This window comes from Maniola jurtina, chromosome 12, assembly GCF_905333055.1.
Source record: "Maniola jurtina chromosome 12, ilManJurt1.1, whole genome shotgun sequence".
Lineage (NCBI taxonomy): Eukaryota > Metazoa > Arthropoda > Insecta > Lepidoptera > Nymphalidae > Maniola > Maniola jurtina.
In genome coordinates this window covers 9,603,370-9,626,419 of record NC_060040.1, presented here as the reverse complement: position 1 = coordinate 9,626,419, position 23,050 = coordinate 9,603,370, and the positions used below count along the sequence as shown (strand labels likewise).

The window sequence follows — 23,050 nt, the reverse complement described above, 5'->3', positions numbered from 1 at the left end:
TACGTGCGCAGACGAGCTTATAGGCACTTAAACATGCGATACTTACACTTAAACATTTTAATATGGCTACCTATTGATTCACCTATTTTTCGAGCGAACACACTGGAACGAGCGCGTGCACGCAATTTAGATTTATTGAAGCGTGAAATGTAGCTAGCACACGTGTATACTATATAAAAAGCGCTAAGATCTGTAGCGCGTAATCTGCTTAGAGTTAAGACAGAGTTAAAACGAGACAGATGTATATCTCTCACATAAATCTGTCTCGTTTTAACTCAATCTTAAGTCTGAGCAAAATCAAAGAGTGCTCTATAAATCTCACCCTTAGAGTCAAGTGCAACTGCATTGGACGCACTAAATATATGCGGTTGTTGTTGCAAACGTTACTTCTTTTTACTATTGTTGACCCCCTTTACGATAAAGTATGTACTACCTATATCTTCGTAAATAATAATGCTCTCCTGCAATCATACACACCCGTGTTCCACGGTATTCAACAGAGACTATCCAACTATGCATGAGGTATGTATGAACAAACACAGGTAATCGAAACATAGGTATAGGTAATCGAAGTCATAAAGAAGCATTTCAGTTCAGTTTTTTAGGTCCTAGGAAACTGGTTTATGATTAATTATATTTTAGCCTTGGCAAGTGTGTAATAATAAATCTTGAAAAATTATAGAAATCTGAGACGAGCTTTTTGTGTTACTTCGTTTTTTTGGATACCCAGATCCACAAAAAAGATGCAACAAGAAATGTTATTGAAGAATCTTGATACTTGGTAGATAAAGACCTTGAAATTTTGACAAAAAGCCGCTTTAGTAAAAAGTTATTAGTGGATAGCCCTCAGGACTGGGAATTTACGAAGCAGAGAGAGAAAGACTTTGAATCAGAAAGACAGGCTTCGGTTCACTTCCGGCCAGCCCGAGTGAGCTGTTCCGCTAACTCAGTGTTCAACATTAAATAATAGCCACCGAGCTCATTTGTCATTGTCTGGTTCTACATTTCTGCTTCACTGAGTGACACGAAATTAATTTTTCGTTGAAAATCTTCAATGAATTAAGAATAAATGTTGAATGAGCTCAGTGGCTATCATTCACCGTTGAACACTGAGTTAGCCAATCACCTCGCAGATTTCAAAGCCCACACCGCGTCCATTTTGGAATATGTAAATACACCTTTAGACTACATATAGGGCTACCTTGTATAATATGAACTATCTTATATATGAATTAAAAAAACATAGCATAAGGTGATGCGGGGCTATTCCGTCGGCGGGGTTATTCCAACTTTTGCCTGTAACTTTTATACTTTAATGATTTATCACTAGTGGCATCTATGAACGGATAGCGAAAACTCTTTTTCTAAAATTGACATTTCGATGGCGCTGCTAAAGCGTTAACTGTTTGACCGACAGTCATGTTTGTTTAGGACGCCATTTTTGACAAGTGTAGTGAAAATTAAGCTCCACGGATTTGGTATCAAAAGTGAGTAAAATTTATCATTTTCTATGGTTTCTATGGTTAAGGGACAATTTAAGAAACAGGAAATTATTTTGTGCTATTCAGTTTTATTTTGCGCTTTGTTTTTACGGAGATATTTGATGCGACATAATAACCCCTCAAATTCTAAGATGGGGGCTATTCCAACAAAAATGATATGACATAATAGCCCCACCATTTTAGTACGGTATTAAAAAAAGTCAGTGATGTGCTAGTGTCGATAAAATAATGATGAATGTTTATATGGGGCTCATACAATCTGATTTACAGCTATTAAATATTGCATTTTCTAAAATTTATAAAATATAATGTATTTTTTTTACTTATTTGGGGAGCACTGTAATGTATTAGCGAAATAAAGTGAGTCAGATTAATTTTATTAGACTACCTACTCCTTTACATATTTTTTTACCCGACTAAAAGAAGGGTATTACCCGTATTAGAGTTAGACATTTTCGGTTTATTAGACCACGATTTTTTCTGCAACTACTGATTCGATTTTGATAAATGTGGTGTCATTAGCTTTGTCTTAGCGGCCCGATGGTCCATATCTATATGATGTCATGACGAATTCAATATGACGGATATGACATTCAAAAGTATGACAAGAAAAAAAAAGTGAGAGTCGTTAGCATTGTCTTAGCGCATCTTGAGTGCTTTTTTATCTATATGACGTTACGACGTGTTCAATATGGTGGATATGACATTCAAAAGTATGAGAGCAATAAATTACGTATTTAAAAAAACTAAAAAAATTATTCAAATTATTTTTCTAGTTTAACGAATCCGTTATTATGCAAAAAATTACAAAAATAAGAATAGTAAGTATTTAGTCGGGTTTTAGTTTTTGAACTTTATCTTGTTTACTTACTGCAATCTTAGATACCTACTTACTAACCTATGTTCTCTTATTAAGGTGAACTAAACACCTCTGCCCGACCTGACCCTTTTAGTTCGCCTTAAACTTAAAATTTAATTAGGTTTTTTATGTCTTAAGTTGGTAGAATTTAAGTAAGTACTTATGCTCAACAAATTAAATATACGAAAATCACTATGACATGGCCGTTAGTTACCTCAAATACTTTAAGATGTTTGTTCATTACTTCATGTCTCATAAAAGGTATAGTGTTATTTCGTTATTAAGAATATTAAATTTAAATTCAGAATATTGTTTTAAAGACTACGTAATTTAAGATAGAAACTATAAAATTAAGACTGTTTAGTAATTTAGTTACTATTTAAGTTACCCTGTTTTAAGCGGTACAGCGATATAAGTTCTGAAGACTACTTGATTTGCCTCATTAGATATTTAATAATAAATATATTAATTTTTACGTAACCTATCTAATTTTTTTTTTTTTTTACTATCCTACAAACAATTAACACCGCTTTTTTAATACACTGACTATTGCTACAAGAGTACTTGGTGTTAAAACTCCTACTATCAGCCGTTAAAGTAAGATAAAACTTTAATTCAATAATTTGAAACTGATTAAAATTTATCGAGTTATTCGGCACATCACTAGCATGTATGGAGGCGCGGCGTAATAGCCCCATAATTTACAAAAAAAGATTTTAAAGGAATTTGAAACCTCCTACCTTATTTTAAAACTTAGAATAGTATGTATTCCGCTGTGATTCTTATGTACCACTAAGTATTACCTAAATAGAATCATAGATGGCAGAGACACAATCAAAAGTCGGAAAAGCCCCGCAGCGGGGCTATTCCGCCGTTTTCCAGAATTCAAATAAAAATTCCTGGTTGTTACATATAGGCATTGATTTTCTACAAAAGTAATACAGTGTAATCATTAACAGATAAATGATTTTTATGATGCACTTACTCATTTGTTGTTATTGCTTTCTTTAGTGAAATAGCAAAGATTTGTATTATACACGTCACTTTTTTTAGGCGGAATAGCCCCGCATGACCTTATAGCCTGGATGTTGTGTTAACGGTAACTACCTACTACTACCTACTGCTACATATTTCATATATTATACATATAATTAACTAGTAGGTATTTTATCTTCTTGTAATTATTTAACTTTACACATACAATTCATCTTAATGGAAAATTAATATAAACTTAATTATTTAGGTACCTACTTCCGCGTGTGTTGCTAAAAACTCTAGTTTTTTACAACGTATTGTGTGATTATAATAATAATATTCAAATTATAAAACATCTTCAAGGTGTCTTAATCCTAGCATCTTCCTGGCATTTCAATGAAGGTCTGTTTATTATTTATAAAAGGATTTGAGAAGCTACAAAATGGCAAAGCAACTGCCCTTTGACCTACGCAATCGATTGAATGCAAGAATTTAGAACTAATAAGTTTTTAAATGAATAGGATTTAGAACGAGTATAACGGAATATTCCAATTAAGAATCATTAGGAGAATCGTCTGTTAAGTTAACGATTAATTATTGTTGACAAGTGTCAGCGCCACCTTCGATCGGCCTGCAGTTGACCACTCATCCAGTTATTGACTTTGGTCAACGTTGCTTACCCAACGAGAATATAAAGCACACTAATATTATAAATTATTTGTTTCTCCTTCACGCAAAAACTAGACAATGATCAGAAAACTTCGTTCGCGTGGATTTAGTTTTTTTCGAAAATACCGTGGGAACTCTTAGATTTTCCGGGATAAAAACTTGCCTATGTCAATTTCCGGGATGCAAGTTACCTCTGTACCAAAAGTCATATAAATCAGTTAAACAAATGGGCCGTTATAAGAATCCCGCGGGAACTCTTCGATTTTCGGGGATAAAATGTGCCTATGTCCTTTTCCGGGATGTAAGCTAACTCTGTACCAAATTTCATCAAAATCGGTGAAACTGTTGGGCCGTGAAAAGCTAGCAAACGGACACACTTTCGCATTATTTTATAATGTTAGTAGGTATGCATGGATAAGTAGATTAAATTAAATTATTCAATGTTTGGTTTAGCTTGTCTCACGAGATTATTCTCATCAGTATTACACTAGTGATGAGCTGTAACAGTTTCCATTTTCTATCAACTATCTACAATTAGCTGACACAACAATATACTTACCTACTCAGTATTTAATGGTAGTTTCTTAAACCGCGATTAGCGTTCATCTCAACTAAGGTGCTAATGGATCATTAAATATACATAATAGCAATTATTGATCAACTGAACATGATATAATAATGACTTTATATTGTACCTCGATGTAGTACATGGAGTGATTTAATTTAATTAGGAAAATATGTACCTATGTATAACGTATTCTATACTATGTAATCTTTGTAAAACTCCTGTAAATAAATGTATAGCAAAATGTTAGATGAAAAAATTGTACATGGGTACTTACTATCTTTTTCCGCGACATCGTCCACGTTGTATTTGCTTAAATCCCTTTTTTTAATAACTTAATTTTTACGAGAATTTTACGCCACGCCAGCCTTTCTTAGTAGGATCTCCTATAAAGAGGAATCCTAACAAAAATGTCAAGTTATTAGATCCAGCGACTTAGGCTGAAGGTGCGTGTGTAAACTCCTCCTTCGTAATATTACTATGATGGATTATTTATTATAGCTGAGTTCACTTGGTCTGATAGTATTACCTAGTAGTAGGCCCTTTCGGTAGGCGTACTTTTAGGTACGCTCTCGATTGACTGCTCGAATTCAGGTAGTTAGGTGTCAGATATACTTACACGAACTTTCTCTGAAACAGTCATTTTTTCACCATAATCAAAAGTACATTTAAATTTAGTACATATTTAATAATTAATTAATATAAGGTTAGCACAGTTTATGTACAAATGATACTATAAAAACTACAGTATAAAAAATAATAATAATTCTATTCTTTGTTTTCAAAACTGTGTCCTTGGCGATTTCAGATGAACAATCAAATAAATATACAACCATTTGAATCACAGAATATAAGTGTATCTACTAAAATTTATATATGGAATAATATACATTAATATAAAGATTTTAATTTCTACCGAAAAGATGTTATGTAGGTACCTAAGTACCTATAATGTAACATCGGAAAGGTGGAAATTGTATCTTAAAATAAAACGATTTTATTATGATTCTACCATTCTACTTTATACAAGAATCAAGAAACTTAATATTAGAACACAATATTATTGGTACTTAAATGGAAATAATACTAATTTTGTAGCCTAAGTAAAGCAAGATAAAATGATAATAAATACCTACTTTTAGGTATATTTTTACAATTATTTAAAGTATAAGCCTCGATCTAATACCATTGGAATTATTAAATGGAAGCAAAAGCATCCAAATATAAACATTTAAATTTAAAGCTCCAAACTAAACAATAATATAATAAATCCAACAAGAGGGGCACTTTGGATTTTTGTCGATGCCCTTACATAATTTGTAGAAAATATTTTTTGTAATTTTTAACAGCTGGTATTTAGTTTATAAGTTCTAGGAGTAAGTAAAATATTGAAATTATAGCACAATAAAAAATATACTGTGTGATGTCTTTATTTTATTTTCTCTTCTAACTTACTCCTAAAATATCTACATATTACATATAATCATCTTTTCACATAATCCGTTATTGCAAATATTACACAATTGCTTTTACAGACATGCCCGTAAATATTTCTGAAGAACATTAAAATTCTTGTACCTATCCAGTATCCATGTCGTTTTATTATTATGCTCCTGTACTAACTGTCCAATTTTATGCCAAACATTTGTATAAATCTCCAACACTAGGTAACCCCAAGAAAAACATTGGCACAAATATTTGTTAATCTATCGGTCAGTACTTTGGTATTGGTACATGAAGTAATTCGTCATACGGCACAGCGTTGAAGAATTTCCTTGCAGTTTCTATGGTGACGTTCATGGCGTATTCCACGACTGGCTGTCCAAACTCTTCGGTCACCACCCTCCAATTTTCATTTAGGAATTGGAGTACTGTGTTACCTGGAACGTAAATTAAATTGGTTATTTTTATTTATTTGTTTAATCATGCCCTAACTTTTAAGTTAAAACTTAAACATACAGTGAAAAGACTTATTATATAAAGGGCATCTCTACTGGAAATATTCCTTCCAGTAGTCCTTAAATGTGGGAAAGTTAAATTTTGATAACGCTCAATACGTAAATAGGCACTTAAATGCACAATAAGCTATAAATAGATAAATAATAATTAATTAATACAAAATAAAGTAATGTACAAAATAAAGTTTAAAGTCCTTGAGAAGAAACTGACATTTCTTGGGCAGAAAAAGGGCATCACCCAAATTGTGCTTTATTTTTGGATCACCAACAGATGACTGTCAATAAAATAAAAAACTATCTTTAAAGTCTAGACAAAATTTATTTAATTTAATAATATTGTCCAAAGGAAATATAAAGGCAATGGAAATTCGGTTCCTGCAAATAAGAATAATAAGAAAATCCCAAGTGTTATAAACCCAATGTCGCTTTCGAAATCCTAAGAATCTACTTTTTAATAATTCAAAAATTCGTTCAGTGTGATTATCATTTCAAGCCCACTCAGATAAGATAGAGGGGTCCTCGAAAATATCTTTGCAAGGAGTTTCACATCAAAAAAATTCATAAGATCCGTTTTAGAATATTCAGTAGATATAAATTGAATTCGATGAGGTCGAGGGACTGACATCGTTTACAGCTCTTACCATTTTAAGGCTATTTTGTTTACTGGCAAATAATTTATTAACATATTACTAAAGATTTTTCAAAAATCTCGCGGTATGTTTGGTTGTCTAGCAGAGATAGGTTTAAATTATACCGCCAAATTGTCATTCTATTTTTGTTGTTTATGGTTTTACTTTTAGACATGTTTTTCGTTTTTATGATGGATGAAGCATCATTCATTTTCATTGATTTTCCGGGATATTAAGTACCCACTCAGTGCCGGGATGCAATGGATTTAGGTTTTCCAGTAGTGGGATTTCAATTCTCGTGGGAACTCTTTGCTTATTCCGAGACTATGAGTAGCCTAGGTACGTTCGTCAAAATCGGCTTAGTGGATGGACCGTGAAAAGGTAGCAAACAGACACACTTACGCATTTATAATATTAAATAATAATATGAATTGGATAGAACAAAATATTTTAAACATAGTTATATCATGTTTCCCTTTCTACCCGTAAACAAAAAAATTATAATAACTTAAACTACTTTTTCTGGCTATCCAAAAAACATAGCAATGTAGTATGTATTGTGATAGCAACGATATGAATTTCTATTTCCAACGCTAAAATAAGAGTTGCATTTTTATTTTCATAACGGAAATGAATTAATTAGTAGGGAGGAAGTTACAGAAAGTTTCAGGGGCTCTATGAAATGAAATCACTCACGCCAACTATGCGAAGCGAGTTTGTCATTTGTTGGAGAGTAAAATTGCAAATAACTTTACACATTAGCTATCTGCTCGTACATTTTACAAAAAGTAGCTAATTTTGTACGTTATGTACGCGCGTTGCCTTGGTAAATTATTAGTAAAAAGTGAGTCAAAAATATTAAATTCCTGCGGGAATTTTTACTTGTGAAGCACGCTAGTTAAGGCCGTGCGTTGTACGGGCAATAATAATAATTGACACTACATGCGCCGTTGTCCTACCTAACGTGTTAGTTCCGTGCTCATGCCCTATCTGGGCAAAAATGTCTTGACAATTTGCCCTGACACGGCACATTCCTGACGCAATATAGATCAGGCCAAAAGAAGACGTTTCATGCACACAACATTTTTAACCCCCAACCCAAAAAGAGGTGTTATAAGTTTGACGTGTGTATCTGTGTATCTGTCTGTGACATCGTAGCTCCTAAACTAATGAACCGATTTTAATTTAGTTTTTTTTATTTGAAAGGTGGCTTGATCGAGAGTGTTCTTAGCTATAATTGAAGAAAATCGGTTCAGCCGTTTTAAAGTTATCAGCTCTTTTCTAGTTTTCTTATAGAGGTTTTTGTGTCAGGGGTTTTTTAAATTTTGAGTTATTACATGTAAAAATTATAAAATAAGAAATAAATCTTTACTTAAATAAAAATATTATAATGTCTAGTAAGTATATTTGTTTCAAAACGAAACATCTCCTTCTGATCTCGATAAATAAGTCAGAAACCTCAGCAATAAAACAAGAAAGCAATTATTTATATCGCCATAACATAAAATTATATTGACACTCACTCAATTCCGGGTTCCCCTTGAATAGGTTGTTGATGGTATAATGGACCCTGTCGCCATAGTCGAACGTGTATTTGTAATTTTTGATACCGAAGTGGTCGCGGCCATCAGCATCCTTGAAGTACTTCGTCTTTATGTTCAGTTTTATGACCGAGTTGACTGTAATTCGAAGAGAAAAATCGTAAAATATTTATTGCTTCTAACACTGTTCGCGTCTTTTTAGGTGTGGTTATGTGGACTTAGTGAATGCAGTCCCACAATAAAATTGAAGTCTCATATTTGCGGGACTGGGGATTTTCAGTCCTGTGGAATCTCGCTGGACGCTGAAAGTCTGAGAAGAAAATACAAGTTATTTATTACTAGCACAATATATGTATAGTGCTACCTGCCAAGGGAATCCTGACTTGTATCCTTGGTATCCTGTGGCAGAAAATGCTTATTTTGCTTTTGAACTGGTGATTATTACCTCTTCTTGAGGTGTGTGTAGCACATGAATTTTTTTGATGTGTGCGACCTACTGATCTCGTGGGGTCCCGCATTTACGTGCGACATTAGAACCGTCGTGTGTGTGGTGGGATCTCGGTACCTACTGCATTCTGCATTGCCATTGATACCTACTGCATTCTCTATATATAGACTGCTTATACTTTATGTATTGAATTTTATTTATTGATATCTGGTTGGGGCTTAGTTTAGTTAATGTAAGCCTTATCGCTTCTATCTGCTACCCACAAGAGCAGTAACAGGCGCACGCAATGCATTTCTCAAAACTGACTATTATTTAGCTATTTATATTGGACTATACATATAGATAGTTAACTTTTTTGTGGTTATAGTAGCATGCATGTCACTAGTATCACACAAACTAAAAACCTCAACAGCTCAACGGTTAAAGAAGCGGACTGAACTCCGAAGGTCAGTCGTACCTACTCCTAGCATAAGCTTTACGCTTAGTTGGAGAAGAAAGGGGAATATTAGTCACGATTACCATGGCTAATATTCCTTCTAAAAAAATCTTTACTAACATAAACTGAGCCGCCCGGATGTTTTACCGGATATACCGCAACACTGCGACGAAGAGACTCATTCTGTCGAAATCCCTTCGAATGGCCTTAGAAACTGTATATACTTATTTGTAAGAGAGTCAACAAGAGCAAGGCCATAACGTGGCATATCGTCAAGTTTCTAGTGCAGATTTTGGACTAGGTGATATTTTATCTTGTTCTATACTGTACTTACTCGTAAGTATAAGAGTAGTACAAGGAAAGTAGAACGGAACAGCCTTATAAGACAAGCAGAGCACACAGACCGTATTGAATATCGGTATTACCATGATATAGGCAAAAATGGTTACCTCGACTGAATTCACGACCTTCGACGGAAAAGGCAACTATAATGAACCCTTCGACAGATGGCCGTCATCAAAAAGATGTGAAACAATTCATTATTACTGAAGGCATACACTTATAGGTACATCAAACGTCAAGAAATGCCCGCGCCTACTGATTGATAACACATATCACAGTACACTGAGCTTGGGACTAATGAAGATTTTTAATATTAAATATAATTTGCTATTGTTATATTACTTCGAGAATTGCTTTAGTATAATACAGGATACTGTGAAAAAGCTTAGAATAATAACTAAGAAAGAGAACATTACTATCTCTAGCGTCCAATTGAATTATAACTTTGGGAATACAATGATGTACACATAATAATTAATAATATAAGCGACAACAATCTCACGCTTTTTAAAACTTTTTTGTACCCCTCTATTTCTGAATTCACGGGTGCAACTTTAATTTTCTCCTTTAAATAAAAAGGTTTGAGGCTTCTATGTAGGGGCTAGATTGCATGATATTACCGGTTCTAGTAATATGGAAACAGTTTTGCCACCATTAGTAAAATTATTAAAATAATGTGACATAACTTTTCTTACCGATTTTTATTTTGGAATCCCCCTCTCCGTTGATAGGAAACAGCAATAGCCTTCCGACGGCTGTGTATTTGCCCTTGATTGTTATGTTACATCTTATTTCCAGTAGAAATATATTTTTTTCCAGGTAGGCTCTGAAACAGTGAGAAACAAGAGACATTATAGTAGATATTACTACATGATTCCCATGGCTTGCAATGGATTTAGGTTTTTAAAATACCGTGAGCACTCTTTAAATTTTCGGCATAAATATTAGCGTATTTCATCCATGCAAGTAACCATGTCGACCCGTTGCAGGGTAATTGAGGGACTTACCAACAAACAAACACGCATTTGTATTTAAAATAGTAATTGGGGTTTACAGTCCATCTATACTGATAAATGCGAAAGTGTGTCTGTTTGTCTGTCGCTCTGTCTGCTAGCTTTTCATGGCCCAACAGTTAAACCGATTTTGATGTTTGGTACAGAGTTAGCTTACGTCCCGGGGAAGGACATAGGCTACTTTTTATCCCGAAAAATCAGGGAGTTCCCACGGGATTCTTAAAGGCCCATCTGTTTAACTAATTTTACATAGGTAGCCTGCATCCCGAAATCTTTTGATCCCGGAAAATCAAAGAGTTCCTACGAGATTTATTTAAAAAACCTAAACCCACGCGGACGAAGTTGCGGGTGTCATCTAGTAACAAAATAAAATAATTAATTAATACCCTGCTCAACCAATGGTCCACTCATTACATCGTGAATTCGTATAAAAACATCGTTACATATAAAAGTTCGCAATAAATATTATTGCAAAATAACAAATGCATTTGAAATTGCTATTGCGAACACATAACAGTTGTTAATTTTATTGCACATTAAGAAGTGAACGTCTATCTTACATACTTACCTGAATTTAAATTTTAGTGTTTGTTTTATTGATCTCTTCAATACATTAACACAGACATTAATCAATAGTAGGTATAATTTAATATTGTAATTTTTTTATCGAATGCATGTAATGGAAAGTTTGACCTGAAAATCATGATTGAAGGAAACTTGTGTATAATATTATGAAACTATACAATTATAATGGAATATAAATACAATTATTATCTTTATATTCTATACTATAGATCTTTCTAGGGTTCCGTATCCAAAGGGTAAAAACGGAGCCCTATTAATATCACTCTGCTATCTGTCTGTCTGTCCCTCCGCATGTCACAAGTCTCTAGCTCGTAGACTAAATGAGTTACAAACCTGAGTTTTTTTTTAAAACAAAATTAAAACTCGCGATTAGTACTTATCTTAAAATATTTCTGTTGTTTCAAAAAAAGAACGTTAACAAATTGTACTTATTACTTTAGGTTAGTGAATGTTAGATTATTTTCATTCGTAAGTGCACCTGTGATTGACAATCATACTGCAATGAATTTATACATTTTGTATGGAATTTGTTGGTGTATATAAATTAAAAAAAAGATTAAATTTTGACTTACTCTACATTCAGCACCTGACATTTTCTAAGCCCCGTAACTTTTCCTGCCAGGAACGTGACCTTGACCCCGGGTAGCTGAATGGGGAGCTCGTCAATTATGAAGGGATCTAATGACGGAACTCCTAGACGAGGCAGGCCTTTAGAGAACTCGGGTATAGCGTCTTGTGTAGCTTGAATTAGGCAGGCTGATTCTGTGCTGTTGCAGGGATGGATAAAATCCGCTGTGAAAATAGAAAAATATAATAAGATTTATGACATAATAAATAATAATGAATCCATAGTTCCCTCACCCTTGAATCCTTTTTCACATCAAAAATAAGGCGATTTTATTTTTAACAGACTTAAAAAAAAGTGGTTTTCAATTCGGCCCGTTTTTTAGGGTTCCGTACCTCAAAAGGAAAAGCGGAACCCTTATAGGATCACTTTGTTGTCTGTCTGTCTGTCCGTCGTGTCTGTCAAGAAACCTATAGGTTACTTCCCGTTGACCTAGAATCATGAAATTTGGCAGGTAGGTAGGTCTTATAGCACAAGCACAGGAATAAATCTGGATACCGCGAATGTGTAAAAATTGAAACATATTTTAATTTTCAAAATAAGATAACCATACCAAGTGGGGTATCATATGAAAGGGCTTTACCTGTACATTCTAAAACAGATTTTTATTTATTTTTATGCATAATATGTTAAAATTTAATTCAACAAAATTTTCACAAAATGGTTAAAACATGATTCTTACTTCTTATATGACTCAATAACCGAAATAGTCGAATAATGAATATTTAGTAAGTCGACATCGGGCCACTTTGTTAAGCAATAACTAGAGTTTCGCGATTTGTGCACGCGATCTAATAAGGCGAATGATAATGCAATAATAATTTATTTCTAACTTTATTTTCTCCCTATACGTATTTCTAATATAATACAAGGATAATAAAAAAACCGAATTAGATATTGGGTACCCACGACTTCGTTCGGGCTAGAAGTATTTTTTTAAATCCCGTAAGAATTCTTTGTTTTCTTCAACAGAATGTATTTTTTTATTCATCTAAAGAATACAATATCTCATTGAAAACGATTAAGTGATTATAATGAAAGGTAAGTACTATTTATAGTGTAGCAAGTGAGCCAACAGGCATATCAACTTTCTAAATTATAATTAAAGAAAAATTTACAAAAACAATAATTGCTACTTATCTTTTGACTTTTCTAAACAAAAATAATTATTGCCAAAATAACTACAATAAAAGACTATTATGATTTAAAATCTTTTCCTATTTAATTATATTTTGTCTAATGGCTAATACACAAATAATAAAAAAAATGAAAAGTTTGTCAGGCTAGTAATGACATCATCTACCTAAATAATTATAATAAATTAATCACTTATTACATTAATATCGATTTTACTGTACCTACCTATTATTTTGAGGATATTAAGGTTAATTAGAAAAGTTAATAACAAGTTGCAAACAAATATTATGTATAGCAGGTTTATAATGTGTAACTTCGCACGAAACATTTTGTACAGTTGCCTCAGGGGTGTTTAAAACAATAAACGTCTGAACTAAATAATTAGGGAAACTTCACGCCAGCTAATATGTGAACGATTATGTTAATGTGATCAGAAAATTAACAGCGGTTTAGCATTATTATAGTAACTAATACTTACAGTGTGTTCAACGATAAACTTGTCAAAGGAATTTTAGATGAGATGCCTACCTGTTTTGTTTGTTTGAATCTTTCACGATTTAAATAATCTGTCTTATAAGTTACTAACTGACGGCTTCACTTGACTGAAATTTTATAGATATAATATAGACGTAAAATATAGCCTATTTTACTTAGCTTTCTTATGGTAAAGGAATTATTAAAATCAGCTTAATATTTTTAGAGTTTATCTGTTACGAATGAACAAAAACATTCTCAGTATAATATTAAGTAGCTACAGATAGTATAAAAATGGCCTATGTCACTCTCCAGGTGTTTAACTATAGGTACTCAAGCAAAACATCATACTGATGCGTTGCAGTGCGGGTGGCGTGCGGCGTGACTGAAGGACAAACAAACCCATTTTTGCATTTATAATATTTTAGGTAGTGATTTATTTATTCATAAAACATACATAATATAGTATGTACTATCTACGTATACAGTAATATGTACTTCCTATCCACACCTCTATGAATTTACGCTTTTTAAAAATCCCGTAGGAACCTTTCTTTTCGTCCCGTAGGACCTTGATCACTTTTTTGTCCTGTCTGTGAAAGTTCCGCCAAAATTGGTTATCTGTTTAACTTATGAGGATTACGCAGGCAAGTACATAGCTAAAAATTTCAGAAATGTATGCTTAGATTTACATTAAAATAAATTCATTTAAGTAAATAACAATAACTAATATTATGAGACAAATATTAGAGGCGTCAGTTTGAAATAATAGACCTACATGACCTAGACCTGAATTCAATTTCTATCTTTTATAGAAGCTTACAAACATAAAAAATCATTTTTTTATAGTCCTCGCCTTAAGAGTACATCATATTTACGCGATATGCAGCTACTTTAGCAAATAACACGTATATGATTGTTTATCTGAATTGCTTTGTACACTGTTTTGATGTACCACAGTGGGTCATATACCAAGGCCAAAGTGTGGCGAAAGACTACGTGATGATATATTATTCAGTTTTGTCCAGCCGACCAAATCGAGGGGAAGGCCACATCGGTTTCTATGGCTTTAAGTTTAATAATATTGCTAACACGTTTTGTTAACATTTTTAATTCACTCACTATAATATTATATTAGTAATTCAAGCCAGTAAGATCTGATTTATTTCACACCGTGTACAGGCGTACCGCAACTCGGCCGTGGAATTTATCTTTATTTAATTTCTAGGGTTTCGTAGCTCAAAAGGAAAAACGGAACCCTAATAGGATCACTTTGTTGTCTGTTTGTCTGTCTGTCTATTTGTCTGTCTGTCTGTCCGTCCGTCCGTCTGTCCGTCCGTCGTGTATGTCAAGAAAACCTATAGGGTACTTCCTGTTGACCTAGAATCATGAAATTTGGCAGGTAGGTGTAGGTAGGTCTTATAGCACAAGTACAGGAATAAATCTGAAAACCGCGAATTTGTGGTTCCATCATTAAAAAAAATTAAAATGTGTTTCAATTTTTAAAGTAAGATAACTATTATACCAAGTGGGGTATCATCTGAAAGGGTTTTACCTGTAAATTCTAAAACAGATTTGTATTTATTTTTTTGTATAATAGTTTTTGATTTATCGTGCCAAATGTTACCCGAGTACGGAACCCTCAGTGCGCGAGTCTGACTCGCACTTGGTCGGTTTTTTTTTCACGTTTGTGCCCGGACAGGGTACATGCGTATCACGGTCTATCATGAATTTACTTTTTTTTTAATAAAAATAAGAGGGCTCTCTCCGTCACTCGTTTCCACTCGTTTCATACAATCGTAGTTCCAATTTCATTTGAATATTAAGCAACCTAAGTCCATGAAATTTTGCAGACATATTCTAGAAACTAATATCTATGTCTGTGGTTTTCCAGATTTCTGTTAAAATATTCGGTTTCAAAGTTACGCGGTCTTAAAATTTTCATACAAATCTTGGAGCCCCTGTAATTTTAAAACTACATATTTTTAGAAAAATCTAAAACACCACAGACACAGATATTAGTTTCTAGAATATGTCTGCAAAATTTCATGGACTTAGGTTGCTTAATATTCAAATGAAATTGGAACTACGATTGTATGAAACGAGTGGAAACGAGTGACGGAGAGAGCCCTGTTAACGAGTAGGCGACCACCCCCACCCGACGATACGTTGCTTGTCTTTTAAGGAATTTGTTAGTCCACCCCTTGTATAACCCCATGTTGTGAACCTACTTTCACATTATTTCTACTTTTCTTTTATTAGATTTTTTCTTTTATTTACGCAGGTGATGTTCGCGACTTCATCTGGAATTTGGTTTATAAAAATCCCGTGGGTACTGTTTGATTTTCCGAGATTGAAAGTAGCCTGTGGCCATCTCTGGGATGCAAGCTTTCTCTGTAAACTTACTAAATAAATGATGTCTATGATTATGATTGATATGATGTTGATGTTTATGATTGATATTAAAATTTTGTGGGAACTGTTTGATTTTCCGGGATAAAAAGTAGCCTGTAGGTGTCGTGATGCAAGCTATCTCAAGTCAAAATTTTGTCGAAATTGGTTTAAAGGTTGCCCGTGTAAAGGTGACAAACAGACATACACATTTTCACATTTATACTATTACCTTAGAAAAATATGTACGTTACTATAAAACTTATAGCTATAAGGCCAAGCTTACTTACTATTTTATACTTAAAATAAATCAAGCCCACGTAAAATGGTGTCACGAATACCCTGCATGCGCATACCCTTTAGTATGGATAATATGCAGGATATATGCCTGTATATTATCCGTACTAAACTTAAATTCAAGCTGGTCCTATTTGCGCAAAAAATGAGCCAACTCTTCTGTTATTACTAGATGAGGCAATTAACCGCGGTGAAATATTTCGTAAGAATTTTTTAGCACAGACTCCATGGCCACAGGGTTTCCACGGCAAGCGGAAGAAAAATGTACGAGTAACTCTCGATGAGAGAAACACACGCGCCGCATCGGAATCGGTAATTTTTGCTGCGGCTCCCGGTCTTGATGATGTCTTCCTGATACGAAACGGAGCCCATGTGCCCAACCACGTTGGATCCCACAGGGCCTGCCCCCGTTACCAGAGAACCGCGTATATACCACATCTACATCCACATCATTACTTCATACAAGGTCATACTTTAATTCTTTCAACCAAGCCCTGTCTGTGCAAGGAACTGGTGTGAAATAAATCGTGCCTAATAAGTATAGAGCATGAGATTCGTTTTCATTGTTTTGGAATAACCTTTGTAGTAGTTACGGTACTTTAATGTAATTAATCCAATAAATAATATAATCAAAACTCAGAGCAAGTAGCTCACTTTTGCACCAAGTATTGGTAGATTTTTTAAATTTATTTCTAGAATTATCACTACCTCACTACCGATAATATAAATATGCGAAAGTGTGTTTATTTCTTGGTTTGTTAACGGAGCAATGATCGACGCGAGTTTTTGCATGGATAATATAATTGTAGCTGTGGTTGATGGAAGGTGACATAGGCTACTTCTTATCCCGAAAAATCAAAGAGCTTAAAAACTTACATCCATGCAGACGAAGTTGCGGGTATAAGTTATTAATTAATGTATAAAGAAGAAGCCTAAGCTGCTAAATATTATAAGAAGCGATGTCAATGAGATGTCAATGAGAAAAATTGTCTCGTTTCAAAATTTTTATTTATTTAATATTTGGCGCGGTTATTTTGGAGTAATATTGGCATCAAATTGGCTCTTATTCGCGAAATACCCCGTGGTATTATTTTCACCTTTGATATGCGATACTAACAGCACTTTTTGTTTCAGGGGCCTCAACGGGCAGCGCCTGCTCTGCGGGCTTCCTGGTTGCCGCAGTCGGGGCTCCGCGCGCTTATAGACGCTATTGTGTAGTGTTTTAGTGTTTTTCTTTTTACGTGTTTTGAAGTATGAACCCCAGTGCTTCTCAAGGTGAATACCTAGAATGCTCCCACTGTAGCGATGGCAGGCGGTTTAAGGGTCGCAAAGGCCTTAATATTCACATCGCACGTTGTCACGGACCGCCTACACGGCCTCTTACATGCCCAAATTTAATGTGCGATCAAACCCAATCAGGAAGCGATAACCAGGTACCATTTGAAATTGTATTATCCAAATATAGTCAAAATATCCCATTAGTAAAACGCATTCCCCGTGGAGCTAGGATATCGTTAGCTAGATCCTTATCGCATACTATCCAAAATGTACTATCAAATTCACTTTTGGATTGGCAAAACCTCTTTTTTTTCGCATACAGACATTTCTATGTAAATAAAACAGAAAGCGGGTCGTTATGTAGTAAATTAAAAAAAAATAGTTTGGCTAATCGCGTTTTTCCAATTCCTGACTGCTCTTTTCGTACACAAAATTATAATTTGAAGAAAATTGTGGAAAACAAAGTTATGGATGGGGATCTTAAAAACGCTGCCCGCATTTTGTTTTCTAATGATACACTAGCTCCATTCAATGATATAACGCTAGAAGCTTTACGTGAAAAGCATCCTTTACCAAATATCGATTCTTTGCTGCCAGACCCACCTTCTAACACTTCTCACTTACAGATAAAGGACGAAGATACTTACGCTGCGATAATGTCGTTTTCTAGTGGCTCTGCTGGCGGCATGGACGGCATAACGCCACAACATCTTAAGGATCTTGTGGGAGTTACTGCTGGGGACGCCGGCAGGGCGCTACTGAGCGACATTACCAGACTTTGTAATCTCATGTTATCTGGCGAGGTAAATTCATCCTTTTTACCATTCCTTTATGGTGCGAGGCTTTGTGCTTTTAATAAGAAAGATGGCGGCATCCGTCCCATCGCTGTTGGTTGTACGTTTCGCCGTTTGGCGTCAAAATTAGCGTGTAAACACATAGTCTCTACCCTAAAGGATAAATTCCAACCTATTCAAGTTGGATTCGGCAGTAAAGGAGGTTGTGAAGCAGCAGTTCATTCGGCTCGTACATTCTTAGCGAATGGCGAGGTTGAAGTACTGCTGAAAGTAGATGTAAAGAATGCCTTTAATTCTTTGGACAGGGCAACTTTGCTGACCGAAGTCTCAACGCAACTTCCTGAAATTTATCCATATGTCTGGCAATGTTACAGCTCAGCTTCAAAATTATTTTTTGGAGATAGCGATATTAAGTCTTCTGTAGGCGTTCAGCAGGGGGATCCTTTAGGTCCGGCCCTGTTCAGCTTAGGGATCCATAACCATATTTCAAATTTAACATCTAAATTTAACATATGGTATCTTGATGATGGAACCATTGGGGGCAACGTGGATGACGTTCTAAAAGATCTTAACCATATTAAGCAACAGTTTGGCAAAATTGGTTTAGAACTAAATTTTTCGAAATGCGAATTGTTTTTCACAGAAAAACTGTCGCAAGATAGAATACGATTGGCCTCTGATTTATTTAACGAAATTACCCCTAGCATTAAGATACTCGATAAACATTCACTTTGCCTCCTTGGTGCTCCTCTTTATAATGAATCCATACAACCACTTTTGGATCAAAAAATTAGAACATTTTCGGCTAATACCGACAAATTGGGCGCTCTAAATTCTCACATTGCATTTTCGATCCTAAAATATTGCCTTTTCGTACCTAAATTAATTTATATCCTTCGCGCGAGCCCAATTTGGAAATTTCCTGGACTACTCGATAATATGGATGCCACCCTTAAAAGTACACTAGAACAAATTCTAAATTTAACTTTTGATGAGCACTCCTGGAACCAAGCTACTTTACCGGTCAAGTACGGTGGCATCGGCGTGAGGAAAATTTCCAGTGTAGCTCTTCCAGCTTTTCTGTCCTCTGTGCATAGTATAAGAGAGCTTAGCTCTCAAATTCTCAAATCAAATTCAATATCATTGACCTATGCCACAGAGGCCCTAGAGAGTTGGAAGGTCAGATGTCCCAATGTCGATATTCCAAAGGAACGTTCTACACAAAAACTTTGGGATTTGCCATTGGTTCAGCTGACACATTCAAATTTGCTGCAAAATCTTACAAGTGACAGAGATCAAGCCAGGCTCCTAGCATTATCGGAAAAGGAATCTGGGTATTGGCTTCATGCCTTGCCATCCAAAAATCTCGGCACCCTTTTAGATAATGAAAGTTTTCGTGTGGCTCTAGGTCTCAGATTGGGAACACCGCTGTGCCATCAGCACAGATGTCCGTGTGGAAAAGAGGTTGATAAATTTGGAATTCACGGACTCTCTTGCCAAAGGAGCGCTGGTAGGCTATTTAGGCATGGCTCTCTTAACGACACGATCAAAAGGGCTCTTGCCACCATAGACGTTCCTGCGCTCATTGAGCCGGCAGGGATTAGTCGGGATGATGGCAAGAGACCTGATGGATTGACGCTGGTTCCCTGGGAACGGGGACGGGCGCTAATGTGGGACGCAACGTGCGTTGACACATTGGCCCCGTGTCATATCAGGGAGACAGTATCAAGACCGGGAGCCGCAGCAGAAATGGCTGAAAACGGCAAGCGGCGCAAGTATGCCTCTCTTATTGAGAGTTACATTTTTGTTCCGTTTGCCGTGGAGACCCTGGGGCCATGGAGTCTTAGTGCAAAGAAATTTTTACGAGACATTTCACCGCGTTTAATAGCCTCATCGGGTGACAGAAGGGCTGGCTCATTTTTTGCGCAACGGATCAGCCTGGCTGTCCAACGCGGAAATGCAGCCAGTATTCTTGGCACCATTCCACGCGGGCATGATTTGTACAGTAATTAGATAAGGCTAGCTTTAAGTTTTATTGTAATATTTTCACACATTATTATAGAAGCGATCTCTTGATATTATCACTTATACAAGGGAAATTGACCGCTATAAATCAATCGAACAAGTTTTGTAGTAAATAAGTACTTATCTCTACTAACAAGGTAGCGTTTATTTTTTTGCAAAAAGGAATAATTTCGTATAGGCATTAGAAAAATTTTGATAGGTGTTAGGTATAAGGTAGGTACTACAACAATAATATAAAAATAGTATCATTATCAACTGGCGTGATCCGAGGTATTTATGGCAAACCACACGCAATATATTATCAAGGTATTCTTTGGTAACTAACTAGACATAAGTTACCGAGAGGCCAATAAACAATCTGAAATAGGTATTTTTTTGATTTTATTTTTGCCTTTGCCTTTAGTTGAAACTTTATTGACAATAATTGTTAACTTAATCTACTCTTTAGTTACACTTTTTGGCGTTATCAACATTCTAGATGGCGCTAGTTATTCGGCGACTAAGTTGGGCAAATCAAGGTCCATATTCTATAATATAAAATAAGATTTCTATATATTGCTGTAATAAATGTAATATCAATATATTCTCTAAAATGTGTAGATTTTTTACCAACACATAACTTACTTAAACTTATAGTTAAGGGAAGACGAAAAAGAGTAGATGAAAATAATTTTCCATAATAAGCAGAGGGCATAAATCTGCTACCTTATGAAATTCAGTAGTTACCTAATATTACAAAATTAATAACATAGTATACTGATTAAGAACGTTATTTATAGCCCAATATCCACACAAGGTACGTGGTTTTCAACAAAATTGGTAAAAAATAGGGAAAACTAATAAATTAGTTTTGCAATGTGCAACGGTAAAAACCGGTATGAATAATAGTAATTATTATTAGAGAAGAAAACCTTCATGATTAGAAACTACACCAAAACTTACGCGCAAGCCGGACAGTGGTGTAATTCGCGAAGGCCACCGATACCGCAAGAAAAGCGAGTAAAACACGTTTTTCACACATCGTTATTCTTCGAACTACACTCTCCTTATTAAGTCTTCAGAAGACTCCTTTTTCACACAATAATGTGGTCTACCGGAGACCCACAGGCACACTGACTGATGACCTTCGCGTTGTTCTCATGTAAAAAACAAGTTCTTTCTCATTTTAGGTTGCATAAATTCGGATAGCTCTTTGCCAACTTGAAGCCCGTTTTTCACGCAACGTTGAACGGTAATCCGTTTTATTTAATGTTTTCGGAGTGCACTGTGCGTTTGACCGCGTGCATTCAAAAACAGGCCTATTCTGAACTCACGGAGGCAAGTCAGACGTGGTTACACGAAATTAGTACGTCACATTGCGTCCAATTTATATTGACTTTTACTATGCGATCGGAAGCGCATTAGCATAAGGTTATTCTACATAATATACTAGTATCTTTGCAATAATGCTCCCGTATAGGGCTTCGAATTCTTGAACTTTACCCTTACCCATATTATAAAGGCGAAAGAGTAATAATAATTTACTTCTTGATGTGCTGGCTTGTCCTTCATTACGCCGGAACAGAGCAACGGATCAACGTCATTTAACTTAATATTCTTTGTTATAAAACAATGAACCAAGCAGGCAAACTTCCTTCAAAACAACAAACTTTTCAAATAAGTAATCTACACTAAAGTTTGTAAACACTGTTTTGTCAAGATACTAAAGATTTATTTATTTATTTATTCTATAGAAGACCAAAGGCACCCAAAAGGCAGGCAGCTAGGCATAAAAACGGGTCAAGTGCGATTCAGACTTGCACACAAGGGGTTTCGTACCATGCATCGTACAATATAATATAACACTAAGTATGAACTTTATACATTTTTAAATTTTGCCTGGTGGCCATTTTGAAACTCACTATCTTGGTTTTTAGGGTTCCATACCCGAACGGTACCTACCAACGGATCCCTAAAAATATAGAATTCTTACTATACTACTAGGTAACCTATTCTAAATTCTATACAACAAAACAAGAATCCCCGATAGGTGAGCTGAGCTCACTTTTACCGCTTTCTATGAAGTTCGTAGATGTTGCATTTTTATAAAAACTTTGTTGTTACTGCAGCGAATCTCTAGGGTCATTAGATTTGAACGGCTTTCCAATGTAGAGGTTTTCTAGGGATCCGTCTTTGAACGTTATTTGAAAGTTTTTCGTTGTAAAAGTAATTTTTACTATCCATTTCATTGTAAAATGTGTTTAATTTAAGTATTTTTAGTAATTCATTATATCTAAAATTGTACAGTAAGTGCATAGTTTTAATTCTGTATTCGTTTCAAAAGCCACATAATGTAGTTTAATAAAATCTGTGTTCTTCGTCTAGGTTTTGGGAGGACATTCCAATAATTCAAAAAAATATTTAAATAATACCTGCTTTTCTGAGTGACGCTTAAATCTTACTTCTTTATATACCTACTTTTACACCTGTTGATTCATAATAAACTAACATTAAATTAATATTTCCAT

The 23,050-nt window shown here is 34.8% G+C and overlaps 1 protein-coding gene across 1 annotated transcript; it reads right to left on the bottom strand.

Moving 5' to 3' along the window:
* Positions 1-5,611: 5,611 nt before the first annotated feature.
* On the bottom strand, positions 5,612-21,896 carry LOC123870072 (circadian clock-controlled protein daywake-like). The gene is made up of 5 exons (XM_045913240.1): positions 21,486-21,896; positions 12,095-12,314; positions 10,620-10,750; positions 8,681-8,836; positions 5,612-6,450 (listed from the first exon to the last, which is right to left on the bottom strand). The coding sequence occupies exons 1-5, from the start codon at positions 21,562-21,564 to the stop codon at positions 6,284-6,286; spliced, it is 753 nt and encodes a 250-aa protein (XP_045769196.1). The 5' UTR covers positions 21,565-21,896; the 3' UTR covers positions 5,612-6,283.
* Positions 21,897-23,050: the final 1,154 nt, after the last annotated feature.